We start from the raw sequence: 17,807 nt of genomic DNA, 5'->3' as shown, positions 1-17,807 counted from the left end.
AGCATAGAAAGTTTGTGATGTGTCTCATGAATGAAACAACTCATGCAGTATGCAGTATATGTGTAGACAGCAACAAAGAAACTTGCAGAACTGAAATGAAACGTCTGAGTGAGTGACGTTATCCACGCTTTTCTTTTTGATGTGCACCCGATGTCTTTGGGACATGCTGTAATCCGTTGTGAGGACATGACATGTGAGGCTGCTGTTCTCAGCTTTGTAAATGTTCATTGCATTGATGTTAACTTTCATTTCACTCGCAGTGGCTTTTCCAATGACCCCGAACAATGAGAAAATTAACTTTTAGCGGAGTTAATCTCCTTTTCCTCTGTGTCTAATTAAACAATGCGACTCAATTTATGGTCAGTGTTCACTTAGATGTGCCGGCTACTGTAATTCCATGACCTGCGAGGGCACCCATGAACACAACAGAATATAGCATGATGGTAATTAAACCAATGGCTGCAACCTTATCCGTGTTGCGGCTGGCCTGCTCCGCTGCAGTTAATAGGTGAGAGATGAAAGTGTATGAAATTATATATGCACGCTCGAAAGGCTGGCAATTATGTGAAACTGAAGGAGGCTCGAGGAAGGGACTATTAATCAGAAGAGTGCGGTTTGAAATTTCTGTGAAGCGCTCATCGTGGTAAAATCCCATTAGCAGGCATTCTAGTCTGAAGGTGACAGTAATGCTTTTATTTTTAGAGAAACGCCGCGACATGTCAGCTTTTTCAAATTCAGACAAGGGCACAGTATGAGACACTGTTATTTCACAGTTCTTTGGGATTTTTAATGAAACATGAATAAACAGCAAATTAGTCTTTCGGTTGGGCTGCAAAGCTTGTGTTCATAATTGCATACAAAAGAATAAAGAGAACCCCGAGAAGGGGTCTTTCTTACCTGATAAATAAAAGATCAGGTTTGCAAACTCGAACAAAGGAAGTCACTTTATTGGTGCCTAATACAAATGCCTGAGAGGATTCTGTGATCTTTTGTTTTGCTGTCGAAAAACTGTTATTGTTTTGTGCTGCTGGTGCTGCTGCTAATAGCTATATTTGTTCTGAAAGTATCAAAGTGCTGGGAAATTGGCAAACTTTGAAGATAAAAAGGAGTAAACTAGATCTGTAGCGATGATTCTATTAGTCATCTGACAGGAACATTTATTATTAGAAGCTATTTTGTAAATCAATTCTCTAGTTGCAACTTTTCACATGTGATAATTTGCCTCTCTCTTCTGTTTCGATATCATTAGCAGTGTTGGAAAGTAACTAAGTACATTTACTCAAGCACTGTGCTTAAGTAAGATTATTAGGTACTTTGCGTATTTCTGTTTATGCAACTTAATACTTTTACTCCTTTACTTTTTGGAAGCCAAAAAGTCTTTGTGCTCGTTTTTTCCAACTTGAGCTAAGTAATGTGCTGATATTTCTTCATGGTTTTCTCCTGCAACATGACTAGATGCTGTCAGATTGGTTCAAACAAAGTGGGTCTGGAGAATTAAGTGTCTGCATGCTGGGAATGAAAAATGTTAACGTTAGTTGATCGTGAAAATGAGGGAACATGACCTGAATTTGTGGCACTTTAAAAAACAATCTTTTTTTATTTTATTTTTGGGCTTGTGAGAAACGTAACAAGTATTTAAGTCAAAATGCTGAATTCCAAGTAAAGTCATTATTCACCGGTGTTGAAGTCAAATTTCTAGTCTTTTTTGATCTTATTAAATCAAGTCTAAAGTCATCAAATTTGTGACTTGAATCTGACACAAGTTCAGGTCATGTGACTCATTCACACCTCTGTTTGTCACTTCGCAGATATGAAATATCAGTCAGCTAATAAATTATGTATTATTATTGATTAAGCAGGAATTAGCTTCACCTCTACCCGCTCCAACAATAGTGATACTTACATGTTTATGTATCAATGACTACTGCTGAATATATCTTCTACCGCTGCTCATTTTTAAGAATGTCTTAAATTAAGTTTTGTTAATATTTAGCACTAACATTCATGAAATAGTATTAAATTTAAATTTGTGATGTCAACAAAGGGGGGTAAGCTCTTTTGTGCGAAAGTCAGCGTTACTAATAATAAATCTATCTTTAAATCTACCACTAAACATAGTCTTTTTACGTCATAGTTGTTCTGACCTGTTGGCAAAATGTAGATTAACTGAACTCACTTAAACAACTATATTCCTGCAAAAAACAACACAAATACAAAAATGAGAAAAAGATGATTTGTCCAAAATCTGTCATTAATTTCGTTAAAGATGATCTTAAAAAGGTCTTAAAAAGCATTAAAAAAGTCACAAATTATTTGGGAAGAGCAAATTTGTGATTATTACAAATGTAGAAGACACTGTGTGGGAGGTTTTTTTTTTTACTGTTTCACTGCTGGTTTGAAAAACAAGCATTTATACTGTTTCTCTTTTTAATATCCACTGAAAAAAAAAGTTGTTAATCAAGAAAGTAATAAAAATGAACTCCTGATATTAAACAAACTTTTCTTTTTTTTTAGATGCCTTCCTAACCTGTGTGAACACGAAGGCCGCTGCTCTCAGACGTGGAGCTCCTTCTCCTGCGACTGCTCGGGAACAGGATACTCTGGAGCGACCTGTCACAACTGTGAGCAGTTCTTCGCACTTTCATTTCACCACCTAGTCTCAAACCTGCTATTACGCCCTCTGCACCCCCTCATATATTTTAGGTCCACTGAGCTGTGTCATTTGATTCAGCACACACATCTTTACCTGTCTTGCTCACGGCTTTCTTCGATTTGTGCAACTGAGAGGCAGAGCAAAACCTGGTCCCGCTTCAACATGACGTGACCTTACAATCATTGCTGTTATTCTCACTTTCAAATTTCTGAGAAGGTGCTTTTTTAACTATATCCTTAAATAGCTTATGGCTGACTTTAGATTGACTCTACATGTGGGAGTTTTTCCTTACGGGTGTCATCTTTTGACACTTTGCAACATCGCTTTGATATTCGCTGTGGAGACGGCTCTTTGGAAACCACGTGTGATATTCTCCTACCCCAGAATCCTGATTTCTTGTTTATATGCAGGCAAACACAGCTCCCTTTGCATGTTGGGGGGAACATGACAGATAAGAGCATCGGCTGAATTAGAAATAGACCCTTTTTTTTTATCTCAACAGTCATCCACTCGCCCCAAAAATACATAAAATCAACATTTCCCATTTTTACTTCTTGAGCTCAAACTTATATCTGAAACCTGAGTATTTGAAACCAATAAGAGCATCCTCTAAAGTTTGGTTTCCAAACCAGATGATACAAGAGCAAAAATGTAAGAAATGGATTAAACGGCATCTTTTTCTCCTCTCTTGTAAGCTCCATAGATAGTTACTTCCAAAGGCAATTTCATTCTAAATTACTTTATGAAGTGAAGTAAAAACAAAAAACAAAAAAAGAAAATGAAAAAGCAATAGCACATCCATACTGTAGTATTTCCCCTCAGTCTGAATGCTGCTCTGTGTGCTGCTTTATCACAGAGTAGCACTAATATAAGCACTATTCTCCTATCCTTTCTATTTATTCAGTGTGGGCAAGTTTACAGCAACTCTAGCCAAACTCATAATTCAAGAAAGGGTTACCAATTAGTAAGTCATCATCCTATAAGCCTTTTGTAAAGCTTAATAAACCTTGTGTGTTAAAATGAATACATGTTATTTGGAAAAAACAAACTGTAAAACATAAATCTAAACTCTGTTTCGTCTATCCAAGCATTTAAACAGCCAAACAGGGTTGTGTTAAAATGAAAAATGACTCTCATTTTATATTTTTCCTCATCATAGACTACTTATGATACTGGAACTAACCAGCCCCACACATTATTAATATCAGCATTATTTATTCACATGCCTACATAAATCATCAGCTGGTGAGGACGCTGACATTTTGCCTGGGACCTGTAAGCTTTAGCCTCAGTTTTCTAGAGAGGTATAGAGAGGCGAATCGCTGGAAGCCAATATTACTGTCTTAAAGAGGCTCATTTTTTAAAGCAAGCACCATTTCTCACACATTTATTAATTTGTGGTGGGCCTCAACTTAAACATCCGCCACCACAAGTAGATTTTGGAGCTGGACCGTTCATTATTTTTAGCACACTTGGGGCAGAAACGGCGCAGAAAAACATCAGGCGCATTAAATTTGAAAATTAACTGACGCAAGAAACAATCAAACAAGTAATTCAAGCTTTGGTTTTGTCTCATTCAGACTTTTGTTCAGTAGTTTGGGCCAACTCATCATTAGGTAATATTACAAAACTTTGCTGTGTTGTGGGTTAAGAACAAAGGTTTTTAAATTACATGAATGTCTCTGTTGGTCTGAAGTGAAAAACAGATTGATGGGGTCTTTGACGGTGTTCATTAGGTATTTCATAACAACAAAGATGCCACCTATTATGTACAAAAAACTGTCTGTCAGTAAAGATACACATAAGTGTTCCACAAGGCACTCTGCTGGGGGTTGTTTTATTTTACCAAAATCCAAAACTATATCATGTCAACGTACAGTAATATGAAGAGCAATGCGAGAATGCAATTTACTCCCAAATTATATCAAACATCGGCTAGCAAGAAAGTATACAAATCGCTTAACATACGTAGATACACAACATTTAAAAACAGGAATGTTGTTGAACTCAAACTATTAACTTTATCGGTATTAGTCTTTGCACATCAGATAATTAGTAATGTTGAGTGTAAAATAAGAACTCAAAGTATACCAGTATATGATTTCTTAACTCGCCATTTTGACCTAGTTTTCAACTAGCCTGTAAACTTCAACAGGATTATCAGTAAATTCTTAAAATTCAGTTATGGCTTAGAGTCTGGTGAGTTACCCCAAGGTTTTCAGTGGCCCGATCTGGCCATTAAAAATTCCTGGGGGCTTTACGGGGGGTGATTCGGTTTGCAGGTGTGCTTCGGTAGACAGAAACTAGTTCCTACATGAAAGTGCTCACAACAAGGTGTGTGAATTATCTTGAGTAACTGGGTCATGATTTCTGGAAAGGGACATTTCTGTTTTCATTTCTGTATTGGAGAAAAGGCAGACATCGCTACGGCTGATATCACCAACACTCGGTAGCTCACACCAAAACAATGTAGATTAATCAATAGCACTACAGGGAAGAGGAACAACATGCAGTTTTGATTTTGGGGGTGAACTGTCCCTTTAAGCAAGGTGAAAATTACACTCAGTTCAGAAATCCTGTTCAAATCCCCCCTTTTTTTAAGTAAATGTATTCAGATCAAGACCTCTGCATTAGTCATATATACACACACACATATGTGTGTGTGTGTGTGTGTGTGTGTGTGTGTTTGTATACATATACATATATAGGGGTTGTTGCGATGCCATAATCTGTATTAGAGCAAAAACTGCTTATATAAATAGAACAGAAACATATGCCACCAACGCTTTTTAAAGTATGAAGACAATAACCTCTAAACAGTTCGTAAATAAAGATTTCATGCAGTCAGATGACTCAGCAGGAGAAAGCTGTCGGAGCGTGGGCTGATTCTTGGAGCTGATTTCTGTCCCCACTCTGCTTCTTGCAGCGATCTATGAGTCGTCTTGTGAGGCCTACAAGCTGATTGGCAGCTCCTCGGGCTTCTACTCCATTGATCCAGATGGGAGTGGTCCCCTGGGGCCGGCACAGGTATACTGCAACATGACAGGTAAGATCATTGTAATTCACACGTTGTCACCTTTTACCCTTTTTGAGTTCCACTGAGGACTGGCAGAAAGCTCAGTGTAAAGAGTCCACTCACTTAGAGAGATCGCACCGCATCGATCCATACCAGCACAGCTATCTGACAGTTTACGATCCGGGAAGAAATCATTACGGCCGCTCAGGGCAGTCCCCGAGAGTTCAGGACATATCTGTAGGGAGTCAGGAGCTTTTCTAAGTGACCATGTGTTTAATTTGCAACACATCGGAAGGCATCTCAGGGTATTCTCTCACCTAACCTGTTTGTTTTGGTTAAAACAAACCCCATTTGGGCTGAAAATCGAACCTCTGCACGAACAAAACAGCCTCAGGGTCTGGATTCTGTTTCATTCTGATAGTAGATGTGTGACTTTAGCAGGATTTCAAAAGCTGAACCACATTAAATCCATCCTGCTGATTGTGAACCGCTCAGGAAGTGAGCCTACAATCACTCTATATAAGCCAAGCATGGTTTTTATGTAAATCTTTTGGTAACCATGGCAACACTTATGCCTGTCAGCAGGCTCCATGTCCTCTGTCAGTTCATTAGGTCCATTAACTTGCAAGCGAATATTTCTTCACAAGACGCCTCTTTCACTCTTTCTCTGTTTGTCATTTCTCATAACATGCAGTTGATTTGTAGTCTGATAATATAAACAATGCTCATAGTTAGAGGCGTTAGAGTGCTGCATGACCTGCTGTCAGTCCCCCGAGTTTGATTTCCTGTTTTTTTCCTCTTCATGTGTTTGTAAAAAGGCAACGTGAAGACAAACTTCAGAGGTGAATTATCCTTAAATAGTCTTTTAATCTGTTATTGGGTCCTAAAATCTTCTTTTCTTATGGAGTTTATGCGTAAATGATTGAACAGGACACAGAATAAATTTTGAGGATCTTTATTCCCTGGCTGAACTCTATGAGAGCGCCATTAATTATCAACTTTGTGAGTGTTGAAGATAGGATATACGGCTATAAAACAATTATTGTTCACCTTTATCCTCTGCTGGACTACCAGAAGGTTCTCTGTGAGCAAATTTCAATTAACCTTAACACGCACTGTCAACTTAACCTGTTCAGAAACCAATTATGTTCCACACACAAAACATTATATATCATAATGGTAGATTTCTAAACTAAATGCACTCATAAACCATTAGCAAATAAAAAAGATCAGGATACTTTATTGTATGTTATTTTTTTTCTGTTTTCTATACCAATGGACGAAGAATCTTAATGAAAAAATCACCACAAAAAAAACAAACAAAAACAAATGGCAGTAAATATAAAGAAACTTTATTGATCCTTACAGGAAATGACTTTATATGGCAGCTGAGCACGAAAGCTAGAATAAATTACTTATGGAACCCAAATCATACTGATAAAGCAATTAAAAACTATAAGTAAGGTTTAATAAAGATGAAAAATTCCCAGTGTGTAATGTGTGACATGGCTTAATGTGCAATGTGGCTTCTCTAAAAACAGAATTGAAAGTATGTAAATATGTAAATAGAGTATAAACTAAAGCATCCCTGAAAATATAAAATATAAAAATCTCCTTACAGAACTTCTTTTAACAAAAAATGTGAGATTATGTATTATTAATGAATGATTAACTCAGATTAATGAATATATGATATTTTGATGTATATATATAAAATGTATGTACATGTATACGCTATGAAACATCCCATGTTTACTCCAAAACACAGTTTAAATGAAAAGGTGCCTTGCTCTTCCTTCATTTCTCAGAGTTGGTTGCTAAAAAAGGGGGCGTGGCTCTACTTTAGATGATGTGGAACACTGATTTGGTTACAGACGTCTCATCAAATACGTCGGTGCATTTGGTTGGAAAGGTGAAGTCCATTTGAATGAATGGGGGATCTGAATGGTTATGTGTTCATTTATATCTACCAGTTTCACTGAGATTGCAAATAATTTTGGCATTGAACCAAAGTTTCCTGAATACAAAGTTTCCTGAATGCATTGTACTTTTTAAAGAACATAAGAAAAGTGTAAGCACACAGACAGCAACCATTGCTTATCTTAGCTGCAACAGAAATGGAAATAGAATATGACTGCATCAGTCATTACACATTAGCTCATTACTTCACTGTAGGATACATTCATTCCCTGTTTAATGTACAAATTGTCGTCACCTACACTGTCTCGCTGTTAATCACCTCACCTGCTATGGCAGAGATCTCTAACACAACACATTTGCACAAACGAAAAATCATCTTCCATCTTTCTTAGCCTGATTGGTAAGTTATACTCTAATACATAGACATTTGTAGCCATTTTTGCCATTGTAGCTGTTTTTCCTCCTACCTCCTACTACTATCATACAGCAGAGTCATTGTGACATCAACTGGTCATATTTTAAAAAAAGAGAAAAGGAGCTTATAGCTAAAGCATAACATATCATTATGTTCATGCAACATCCTGCCTTATCTTATCTGTCTTTAATTAAAAGGAAAAACAAGTTATCATAATGTCCCTAGTAAATAATAAAAGGTTCAGTGGGCCACAAGAAGCATCTTGTACATTTCAGCTTTCAGTAAAATTAACCATGTTAAAGTTATAGCTTCTCAGATTTAAAAGTGTCACAATTTAACAAGCTTACAAGTCTAAAGCCCCACTGTGGCCTCTAGAGGCCATAATTTACATCAGAGCGTTGGGTCATTAAAGTCAAAAGGGTTAATCCCCCTGGGAGCTCTAATCTGCTCAGTAAATTTCATGGGAGTCCACCATTTAATTATAAGATGTTTTTTGTGCAAAATGATATTTTAAACTGAATTGGTGCTACAAAAAAAGTGTTATTCCCTTATAAACTCCACAGCAATCTGCCCATTACATTTGGATTTGTTTGTGTGTTTGTTTGTGTGTTTGTTTGTGTGTGTGTGTGTGTGTGTGTGTGTGTGTGTGTGTGAGAGAGAGAGAGAGAGAGAGAGAGAGAAACTTATTATTATGACCTGATTGTGGAGAATATCCACATCCTCCTTTTGCCCATTGATTTTTGAGATATCAGGTCCTGGAAGGGGCAGAATTTTGCTTTTAAAGGTGTTGGGTACTTTCAGTACAGGAACAAATCCATAAAGGGGCCTTTAGTTTTTTAAATACCTCTGTCTGAGGTAGAAGAAGAGACTATCATGTTTTTTCACGTGTCCATTATTACATAGATTGGCATGGCAAAAATATTCTTTACAACAAAATATAGCAAAAAGTGATAGTTTTCCATATATTAACCATATATTGATGAGACCCATAGGCAGAAAAAGTGCAAAACAAAACAAATTGTTTTTTGTTTGGTTTTTTTTGAAAACCTTCTGTATTGGGAGGGGGGGCTGACATTGCTAACGATTCTGCTGAGCTGCTTGAATTGATGAATTGATTTAAAGGAGAGCAGGACAGGAGAGATTAGTGGGAGTTGGGATCTTGAACAGGTGTTGTCTTTCGCCTTCTCCGAGACTGTGCAGTTTCTCCTGTGTCTTTGCAATTGTTGTTTCCGCGTGCTCCTAGTGTGTGCAGTTTCTTCTGTTTTTGAATGACCGTTGTTTCCGTGTGCTCCTTGTGCATGTAGTTTCTCCTTTTTTTGTGCGTCCAAGCAGTTTCCATATGCTTGTAGCTGATTTTGGGTGGGCCCTGTTTGATCATGCTCTTAGTGTGTGCAGTTTCTCTTGTTTTAGAGCAGGTGCTGTTTCGGCATGCTCCTAGTTCGTGCAGTTTCTCCTGTTTTTGGCGAGCACTGTTTGTGTGTGTTCCTAGTGCTTGTAAATTCTCATTTTTTGAGTAAGCACTGTTTCCACGTATCCCTAGTTTGTACAATTTCTCCTGTGTTTGAATGGACTCTGTTTCTGCGTGTTCCTAGTTTTGCAGTTTCTCGTGTTTTTGCAGGCATTGTTTCTGCGTGCTCCTTGTGCATGAGTTTCATTTTTTAAATACAACATTAGTTTCTGTAAATGATGCACCTTTGTGGTGATATACTAGTGCTGCTCAAAACAGTTGACCTCTTGCTAAAGAAACAGTAAAGTAAGTATAAGGAGTCAATAAAACCATGACAAAACATGCACAACTTTTTAAACTTTGTTTAAAAAATGACTAATAAATCTACCTTCTAATTTCCTTCTACAAATATCCAAACTAAATTTTATCATAATCTGTTCTCCATGACCTTGACCTTTGTTTATGTACAGTATACAATTACTGTAGTATAGTTTGGCAGGACTGTTGCACCATTCATTGTATTGTCCCATCAGACTATCAGTGTGATCTTTTGATGGCAAGAACACAATGTGCTCCGTATCACCCGAACGATAACCTGAAAGATGTGACATTTGACTGACAGGGAGCAGGACACAACCTGATCCACGGCCCTCGTGACATGCAGGACAAAACACTTTCAGTTAAGATTTGACACTGTGGAGACAGTATTCATCACCGAGCTGTCACAACTTTCTCAGCTACTTTGTCCTTTGCAAGGTTAATGTACCGGTGACGTTACAGAGTGGAGCGCTGCTGCCTCTCCGCTGTCTGGGTCTGGCATTTTGTGTTTTCAGTCCTCTTCACACAAAGCTGAATTGTTGGGCAGCAGAATTGCTTCTACTTGACCTCAATTAAGGAATCTATTAGAAATGTAAATAGCTCTAAGCCTGACAACCTGATGTGAATAATCACAAAGTGAGAGGGATTTTCTCCGAGGCAGAGCAAACATGAAGACCGTATAATGAAAACCGAGCGGGGATGAAATGGGATGGATCCTCATCTGACTTTACTGTACTAACTCTTGACTCCCTTTTGTCTCAAGTGTCTTTAACTCTAAGCGACAAATGTAGGCGATGAGAAAGGAGCCGTGATAAGATCGTGTCTGGAACTGTAAGGTTTATTTTCAGGACATTTAGGGTTCACATAAGCTTGGAAACAAGAGCATTCATTAGGTTTTCAGTGATGCAAAACTGCAAAGATTTGTGAAATGTCACCATAACACACTGGCAGCTCAGCCAGCAACGCAGAATCACAGACTCACTGACGGACTTGCCACAGTTTTGACATGTACGGTTAAATATGACACACAAACCAAAATGCCCACAGCAATACGATCTGATTCACTTTTATCAGTTCACTAAATACTGTTCATTTTTTTACTTTTAAAAGCTGTTTCACAGTTGCCTGTTTTGTCCAATTTCAGAATCAGAAATGTTCTTATTGCCAAGTAGTTTTGCACATATAAAAAGTCAAAAGACATTAAAACAATGGATGTACTATAGAAAACCTGGGAAAAATTTAGAAATATGTAAAAATGTATCTGTTTTTAAGTTTCTTTTTGTTGTCCATTCTCATTTAGTGCTATGTTTTGCCATGTGTGAAAGTATATTTTGCATATATTATTCTTTATTTTAATTATTTGTTGAATTTTATCTTAAGTGTGCCTTTCCATGAAAGCTTAGCATAATGGCTCATCCAAACTGGTGCACACAAAATTAAGGGAGTATTTTTGTGATGGTAAAGTTGTAGAGAGTACTTTACCAATTTTCTGTCAACCCTGGATTAAAGATGAATAAAATATAAAAATAAATAAATAATAAAACTAAATTTGGCATTGCATGTTTCTGCAAAGCATGGGTGTGTTATTTTTGTGGATCATTATGTAGTGGACACACTTCAGCAATGCTATGGTTGTTTAAAGGTTTACGTGCTTGGTTGTAGTTAGGAGAAGATCATGTTTTGGCTTAAGGAAAAAACTCAGCACTCAACAATTACACAACAAAGAACAACTGTTTTTTGAGGCACTATTCATGCTGGAAATGCAACTTTGGGAAGCTAAAAAACACCCATGACTTGCTAAAAACAGCAGATTTTGTTGTTGTAAAACAGTGGTCTGGAGCTTGACAGGCGTCTAGTTGTGGTGCCAAATCATCCACCTTCCCCTCGTCTTTCGCATGAAAAAGTGCTTTGTAAACTACATTGCTTTATTAACATTGACACGATTCGTATGAAAGGTACAAATCTAATATATCTGTCGTTTGCAGAAATGCCACAATGCCACAATTTCTTCTGACCATTGGGCTGCATAATTTACATTTTCCCTTCATGGCAATTGAGATTGTGACATTTGCTCTTTGAAGTAAACCTGCTAAAAACAAATAAATTTGTTTTTGTACTGTATGTAGAAGAAATTGTCTGGATGAGGTGTTACCGCATGTTTGGGTTTTTTTTTTATGTATTCAGAAATGGTTGGTGCAGTGGCCTGATGCTAGTAGACTATTTTTGGTGTTTAGAGGGCAGTAGGAGGACAATAGTATCATGTTACAGTATTGCCTCAGTATGCACAGTAAAAAGTGTGAACTGCAGATTCAGGCAAACACTGACATTTATTTTTTAGTGTGAGCGCAGTGGGATCATGCTACGAGTCTAACATGTATTTAGAAAGGCTGTTGCAGTGGGTTTTATGGTAACAGATTTTTATTTTTTCTTTTAGATGAGAAGGTGTGGACGGTGTTGACACACAACAGCACAGCTCCAGTCACAGTCCAAGGCTCCTCTCTTCACAAACCGCACATCATGAAGTTCAACTACAGTGCCTCAGCTGAGCAGCTCCGTGCCATCGTGTCAGCGTCAGAGCAGTGCCAACAGGAAGTGGTTTACAACTGCAAGAAGTCCCGTCTCTTTAATACAAAAGGTGAGTTTTATTTCTCTCTGCTTGCATTGACCTGTAGTATTTGTGAGCTGAGATCAGATATTTTTTTATGTCAGCAAAAATAATAAAATGTGTCATGGACACAGACTGTATAAAATAAGTCAAGCTAAGTCTTTTTATTTATAAACGCACAGCATACGACATCCCTCTGTCCTTAATAATGGATGCAGCCACTGTGACGTCGTCCGTTACCCAGCTGGCACCAGACGTAGAAATAACATCAGAAAGACTTTGGACTCTTACATCAGACAGAGGTTAAAATTTGTTGGAATCAAAATTAGGTTGACAAATTTAAATGTCTAGCAACATTATAATTCGACATAGTGTGGGCATTAACTTTTGCAGACGTTGAGTTTTGTTCTCTGTACTTTAAGACTTAAAGTCATTATTTTATGAGATGTTTGGAATACACTGGATTTTGGTAACTTGACAACACAATTTAAAATGAACAAAATATCAACCTCAAATGTTGTCAGCAATTTATGTCAAGTTTACCTTGGCATTAGATGATCTGTTTGGTTAGGACAATGCATTTACAGCTACGGTTAACTAGGATTGTACTAATGCTAATTTTCGCAGGCGAAACAAGTTTAAAACCTTTAAAACTAAATATTTTCACAGGAAAAGCGGATTCCTCAAATGGTCCTTTAGTACAACAAAACACTGAACAAGGCTTCGGCTTTATTCGGTACCTCGTGGTTACCTAACCAACGATGCTGCAATGATAGCGACCTGTCAACAGACATCGCCCACTCTTCATTTAAAGTTGCCACACCGTTCCATATGCATAACTGTAAGCCTTAATCACATTCAAAGTTGAGTTTTTTATAGATTCACCCCTCATACACTTGTCATTAATATTGGAATTAGCTAAAGAGACCAAAACGGATTTTGTAGTGGGCTGGAAACATGTTTATTCATACTGTAAAGTTGGGCACTTTAACATGAGAGTTTGAGAGGATTGACTCGCTTCTGGAGCCAGCCTCAAGTAGTCATTAGAGGACTTGCAGTTTTTTGGCACTTTAGCATTGGCTTCATTTTTCAGCCCTGGCGGTTGCTGTTTGGTGCTTGCACATGTTTAATTGGCCAGTGCAGCACCTTGCCAGATGATGTTGCTTGTGTTTTGTCAAAAGTTTTTTCATTTTTCAGCTCCAGAGGTTGTTTGGTCACGGAGAAAAATATGTGTGCATGCATCTTCTCAGTGCCTTCACTCTTTTGTTACTGTATGCCATGGAGCACTGAGGTTCATTACAAATCTTACAACCCTCATTCACCATTTCTCTCTGTATGCTCGGGCTGGCTGACCTGCATTGTCCATGTGCAGACTTAATCACCAACATGTCCTTATTTATGAGACAATTCTTAACTTGTTTGCTTCTTATCTAAATGTATCATTCTGAAAGATGCTGGAAGCCACTGTCTCCACTCTGTGACATAATTTGTAAGACTCTTGCTATTTGTCCCCAAAGTTTTGAAGTGGGAAAAAGGACTTTTCGGTGTGCTGCCCCTGCAGCTTGAAATCTGCAGCAGACTGATTTGGGTCTTGGGGATCAGGTCTCTTTAAGAGTTTTCAAAAATAGGTTGAAGGAGTTGGAGAAAGGTGCTTAAGGTTGTATAGATGCTTTGACTAACTTTATGCCTCAATGTGATCCAGAATATGTTGACCTGATTTTTTGGTATGCTGAGATTCAGATTTTTTAAATTAATGTTCTGTAACTGTTGTATATCTGCAGCTTTGTCTAAATGTGCTGCTGCCTGTCTTAGCCAGAACTTTCTTGTAAAGAAGATTTAAAAGAGATAAGGGAACAAAAGACACAGGGACACAGGATTAGATTTTGAATTGAAAATGTGTTTTATACTTCTCTGAAAACAGCTGAGGCTCAGCAGAGTGACCAGGCAGTCGGCCCCAGCCTTGACCAAATGTTGGCTGTGATGCACACTATTGTATTATAGAAAGAGGAAGAGAGATTTTGCTGTTGTCCTTTTGATTGTGGAGACAGATTTAGATCTACAGATGCGGCCGGCTTAGTGGGTGTTCAGACTGAAAACAGCCATGCATTTGAAAAAATGCAGGGGTCTGCATTAGTGGAGGAGTGTTGCTGAAACGTACACTGAGACATGAAATAAGACCCAGGAAGTCTGGCTTGAGAAACAGATTAATGCACGTTTCAGACGCCAGAACGCTCCAAAATGGTTTATAATACTATGAAGCAAGATTTCTTCAGTAGAAATACAGCATTCATGTTACAAAATGCTCTACCAGGAATGGATGCTGACCATAGGCGGTATAATATAATGGATGTAGCCCATGTAACATCACTCATTGGTTTGTGGTCTCTTAAAGCCTGAAGTTTTGCATTTTTGCTGTTTCCATCTTGGATTTTTTGGATGTATGAGCGAGAGGATCTAGTTAGCTCAGTGCTTTTAGAGCTATAGTCATGCTAATTTTTACTAGGAAAAAAACAAGCTTATATCATTACAACAAAACTTACCGGAAAAATCAAGCATCAGACTCCTCTTTTAGTATAACCAAAAACTGAACAAGAGCTTTTAAGGTGACCAAAATGCTACTATAAATGTTTAAGAAGTGAAAACACACAGAAATAGTGACAGCTAAGGCTATAATCTGTACACGGTTCCAACGGTCATGGAAAACCTGAAAAAGAGTTTTGGAAAAGCCATGAATTTTTTTTTGCATGTACTGACATTGTTAAATGAATCTGATTTAGGTAACATTCTACATAATGTAACACAGTGGCAAATTTATTTTCTGTAGCTGCTGACGCAATGTATCTCTAATATGCATCAATGTGCAACATTTCATTTACCATCACATATGTTTCTTTAATTTCTTCCCATGTTTCCTCACTCTCTCTCTCTCTCTCTCTCTCCTCCATCCATGTATGCCAGCTACCTAAAATTATATTTGAATATCATTTGAATCTGATATATTTGAACAACGCCTTAATGTTGTAAAGAAATCTAGGCCCTTAAAGCTGTAGTGGTGACATGGAGATGACATGGTGACTATTGACAGCAACAAGTCTCTAAAAGCAGCCACACCCTTAATTATACATAACTTTATGCCTTAACAACATCTAAACATTTGAGTTATAAAACTTCACCTCCTGTACAGTTGTCATGTATGGGTACATCAGCTATACACATCCAAAATCGTTTTTTGTACCAGGCTGCAAACATGTTTATTTCCATGTAAAGTTGGATATTTTAACATGGGGGTCTGTGGGGATTGACTCACTCTTGGGGGCAGCCTCAAGTGGCCATTAGAGGAACTGCAGTTTTGGTCTTGGCTTCATTTTTCAGTCCCTGGAGATTGCCGCTTGGTGTTTGCTTGTATTTAATTGGGAAATGCACCGCCTTGCCAGATGATGTTGCATTGTGTTTTGTCAAAGTTTTTTGCAGGCCAACCCTTCATTTGTTTGCCAGAGCCTTCTGCATCGGCACCCCACTGCGTCGCCAGACAGGCTGTGTTTGAATGAGAAAGCGGGCTGCTGTTTTTAGGGCTGAAGTCGATCTGAACATGGCCTTAATGTGGAAGTTGTGTGTCTCAACTGTTCTGTACTTTGCAGCATCAGGGAAATGTTTGTTGTTACATTGTGAACTGAAAGTCGGGCTGTCTGTCTGTGCTTTGTCACATTGAGAGCCGCTGCGCCTTCAACACCCTGCCTTCTGCTCTCGCTCTTCTTGTTATATTTTCACACTAACCAGAGAGGCGGACTCCATTCTTTTTGTGTGCATTCATCTTGAACTGCTTTGGCACCTATGGTGTCCCAAACATTTGCTCTTAAATCATGAAACATTCATGAAGTCCCATCCATTCCCCGGGCGCCATGCATGTGCAAACAAACAAGTTCATTATCACGGCAGACATCAAAGAGAGACAGGAAACAGCCTGTTTTATAGCTGCATGAACACTTTCAGAAACAATCTGATATTTTTTTGATGGCTGCCTTTGTTGTTGGAGCATAGAAATCTCCTGTGGAAGAAGGTCAGATGTCTCTTTTCACTTCACTTTGCCGAACGTGTCGACACAAACAATATCTCTTTTGATATCAAACATATTTCACAGCATATTCAAATTAATTATTAGACAAAATTGCACTTATCACGCTAATTTACAAGGGAAAAAAACAACACCAGCAGCTGTTTGAAGCAGCCTGCTGGGTTTATTGATGCTGGCATTTGTTCTGGAAGGTTTGGAGTTTAGCTGTACAACATGTCCCCTCTGCCATCTTTCCTGTCTGTCTCTACTGTTCACTTAAACATTGATGTTCGGTTGTTTGTTGTCGTTGTAATGATGTTCCAGTGTGGTCTGATTTGCATTGTTAAACACTTGTTTTTTTCCTATTTACCTTCCATAGTGAATTAATTTTGTCGAGAGGTAACTGTTTGGCTTTTAACGTGAGAGTGAAGTAATAAACATCCACAACAGCAATTTAATGACTTTTCTACCTGCTGTGTTTATCCACTCGAATGGTTTGTCATTTGTGTCCTTTCATGAATGGACATTGACAGAATGAGAAAGCCAAATCTACATTGGAAAGCCCAGAAGACAGTATTTTCTTCTACACTCATTAAAAATCTTTGCCAGAGATGCTGTGTGTCTGACCAGCAGCTGTTGAGATGTGTCTTGTATTTTTTTTTTAATTAATGATTTACACTGTAGCACTGTAACCATGTTCTTAGTTTGAGATTGAAGTATTACCAAATTTTCCAACAACAACTAGTTCTTATGATTGTGTTTAAAACCAGAATCCCAATCTACCATTTCAATTTCGGCATTTCTGAAGATTCCTCCAGCACCACATTTGCTGTTTGTTCCCAGCTCTTTTGTATTGTGAATTTAATTAACATTGCAGACTCTACCAGCTGCTTGTGGGGGCTTCATGCAGCGGTTGTCAGAATTTTGATTTTCATTAAAGCTGGAGCGCAGGACTTTCACATAAAAAAGAACATCCATTACATTCAAGCCCTTGCCAAATGAGTTCACATAGTGCTGACAAAGCCTATCGCCACCAGAAAAAGCTCACTGTGTTTCCCAATTTACAAGCACATTAAGTCAGAGTACAAGGTATGTAAGTTGCTTTTCAGGGGAGGTGAATGGGTGTAACTCCAGACTTTCACCCAGGAGAATCCTATTCATGCCCCGTATCAAACCACAAATCATACAAAAGAGTTATTTTAATAAAGTAGTGTTATTAAACCGCAACTGTTAGACATTGTTAACCATGTGCTACAACACGTCTCACCCAGTAAAAAAAACACACCTGTGTGTCACATACAGATGCTAAAGGATGCCATGTGCATTGATATGAGAAGCTGAGGGGACAAAGTCATGTTGGTATTTGACGACTTGGGCATGTG

The 17,807-nt window shown here is 38.1% G+C and overlaps 1 protein-coding gene across 1 annotated transcript in view; it reads left to right on the top strand.

Moving 5' to 3' along the window:
• cntnap5a (contactin associated protein family member 5a) overlaps nt 1-17,807 on the top strand; it is a 135,239-nt gene that overhangs the window by 76,299 nt on the left and 41,133 nt on the right. Inside the window, exons 11-13 of the mRNA XM_042494432.2 lie at nt 2,515-2,621; nt 5,580-5,699; nt 12,204-12,404. Of these exons, the coding sequence (XP_042350366.1) occupies nt 2,515-2,621; nt 5,580-5,699; nt 12,204-12,404 (428 nt within the window). The remainder of the gene's footprint in view (nt 1-2,514; nt 2,622-5,579; nt 5,700-12,203; nt 12,405-17,807) is intronic.

This window comes from Plectropomus leopardus, chromosome 10 (genome assembly GCF_026936395.1).
Source record: "Plectropomus leopardus strain MGB_pleo_1.0 chromosome 10, ASM2693639v1, whole genome shotgun sequence".
Lineage (NCBI taxonomy): Eukaryota > Metazoa > Chordata > Actinopteri > Perciformes > Serranidae > Plectropomus > Plectropomus leopardus.
This window is presented reverse-complemented; position numbering and strand designations above follow the sequence as displayed.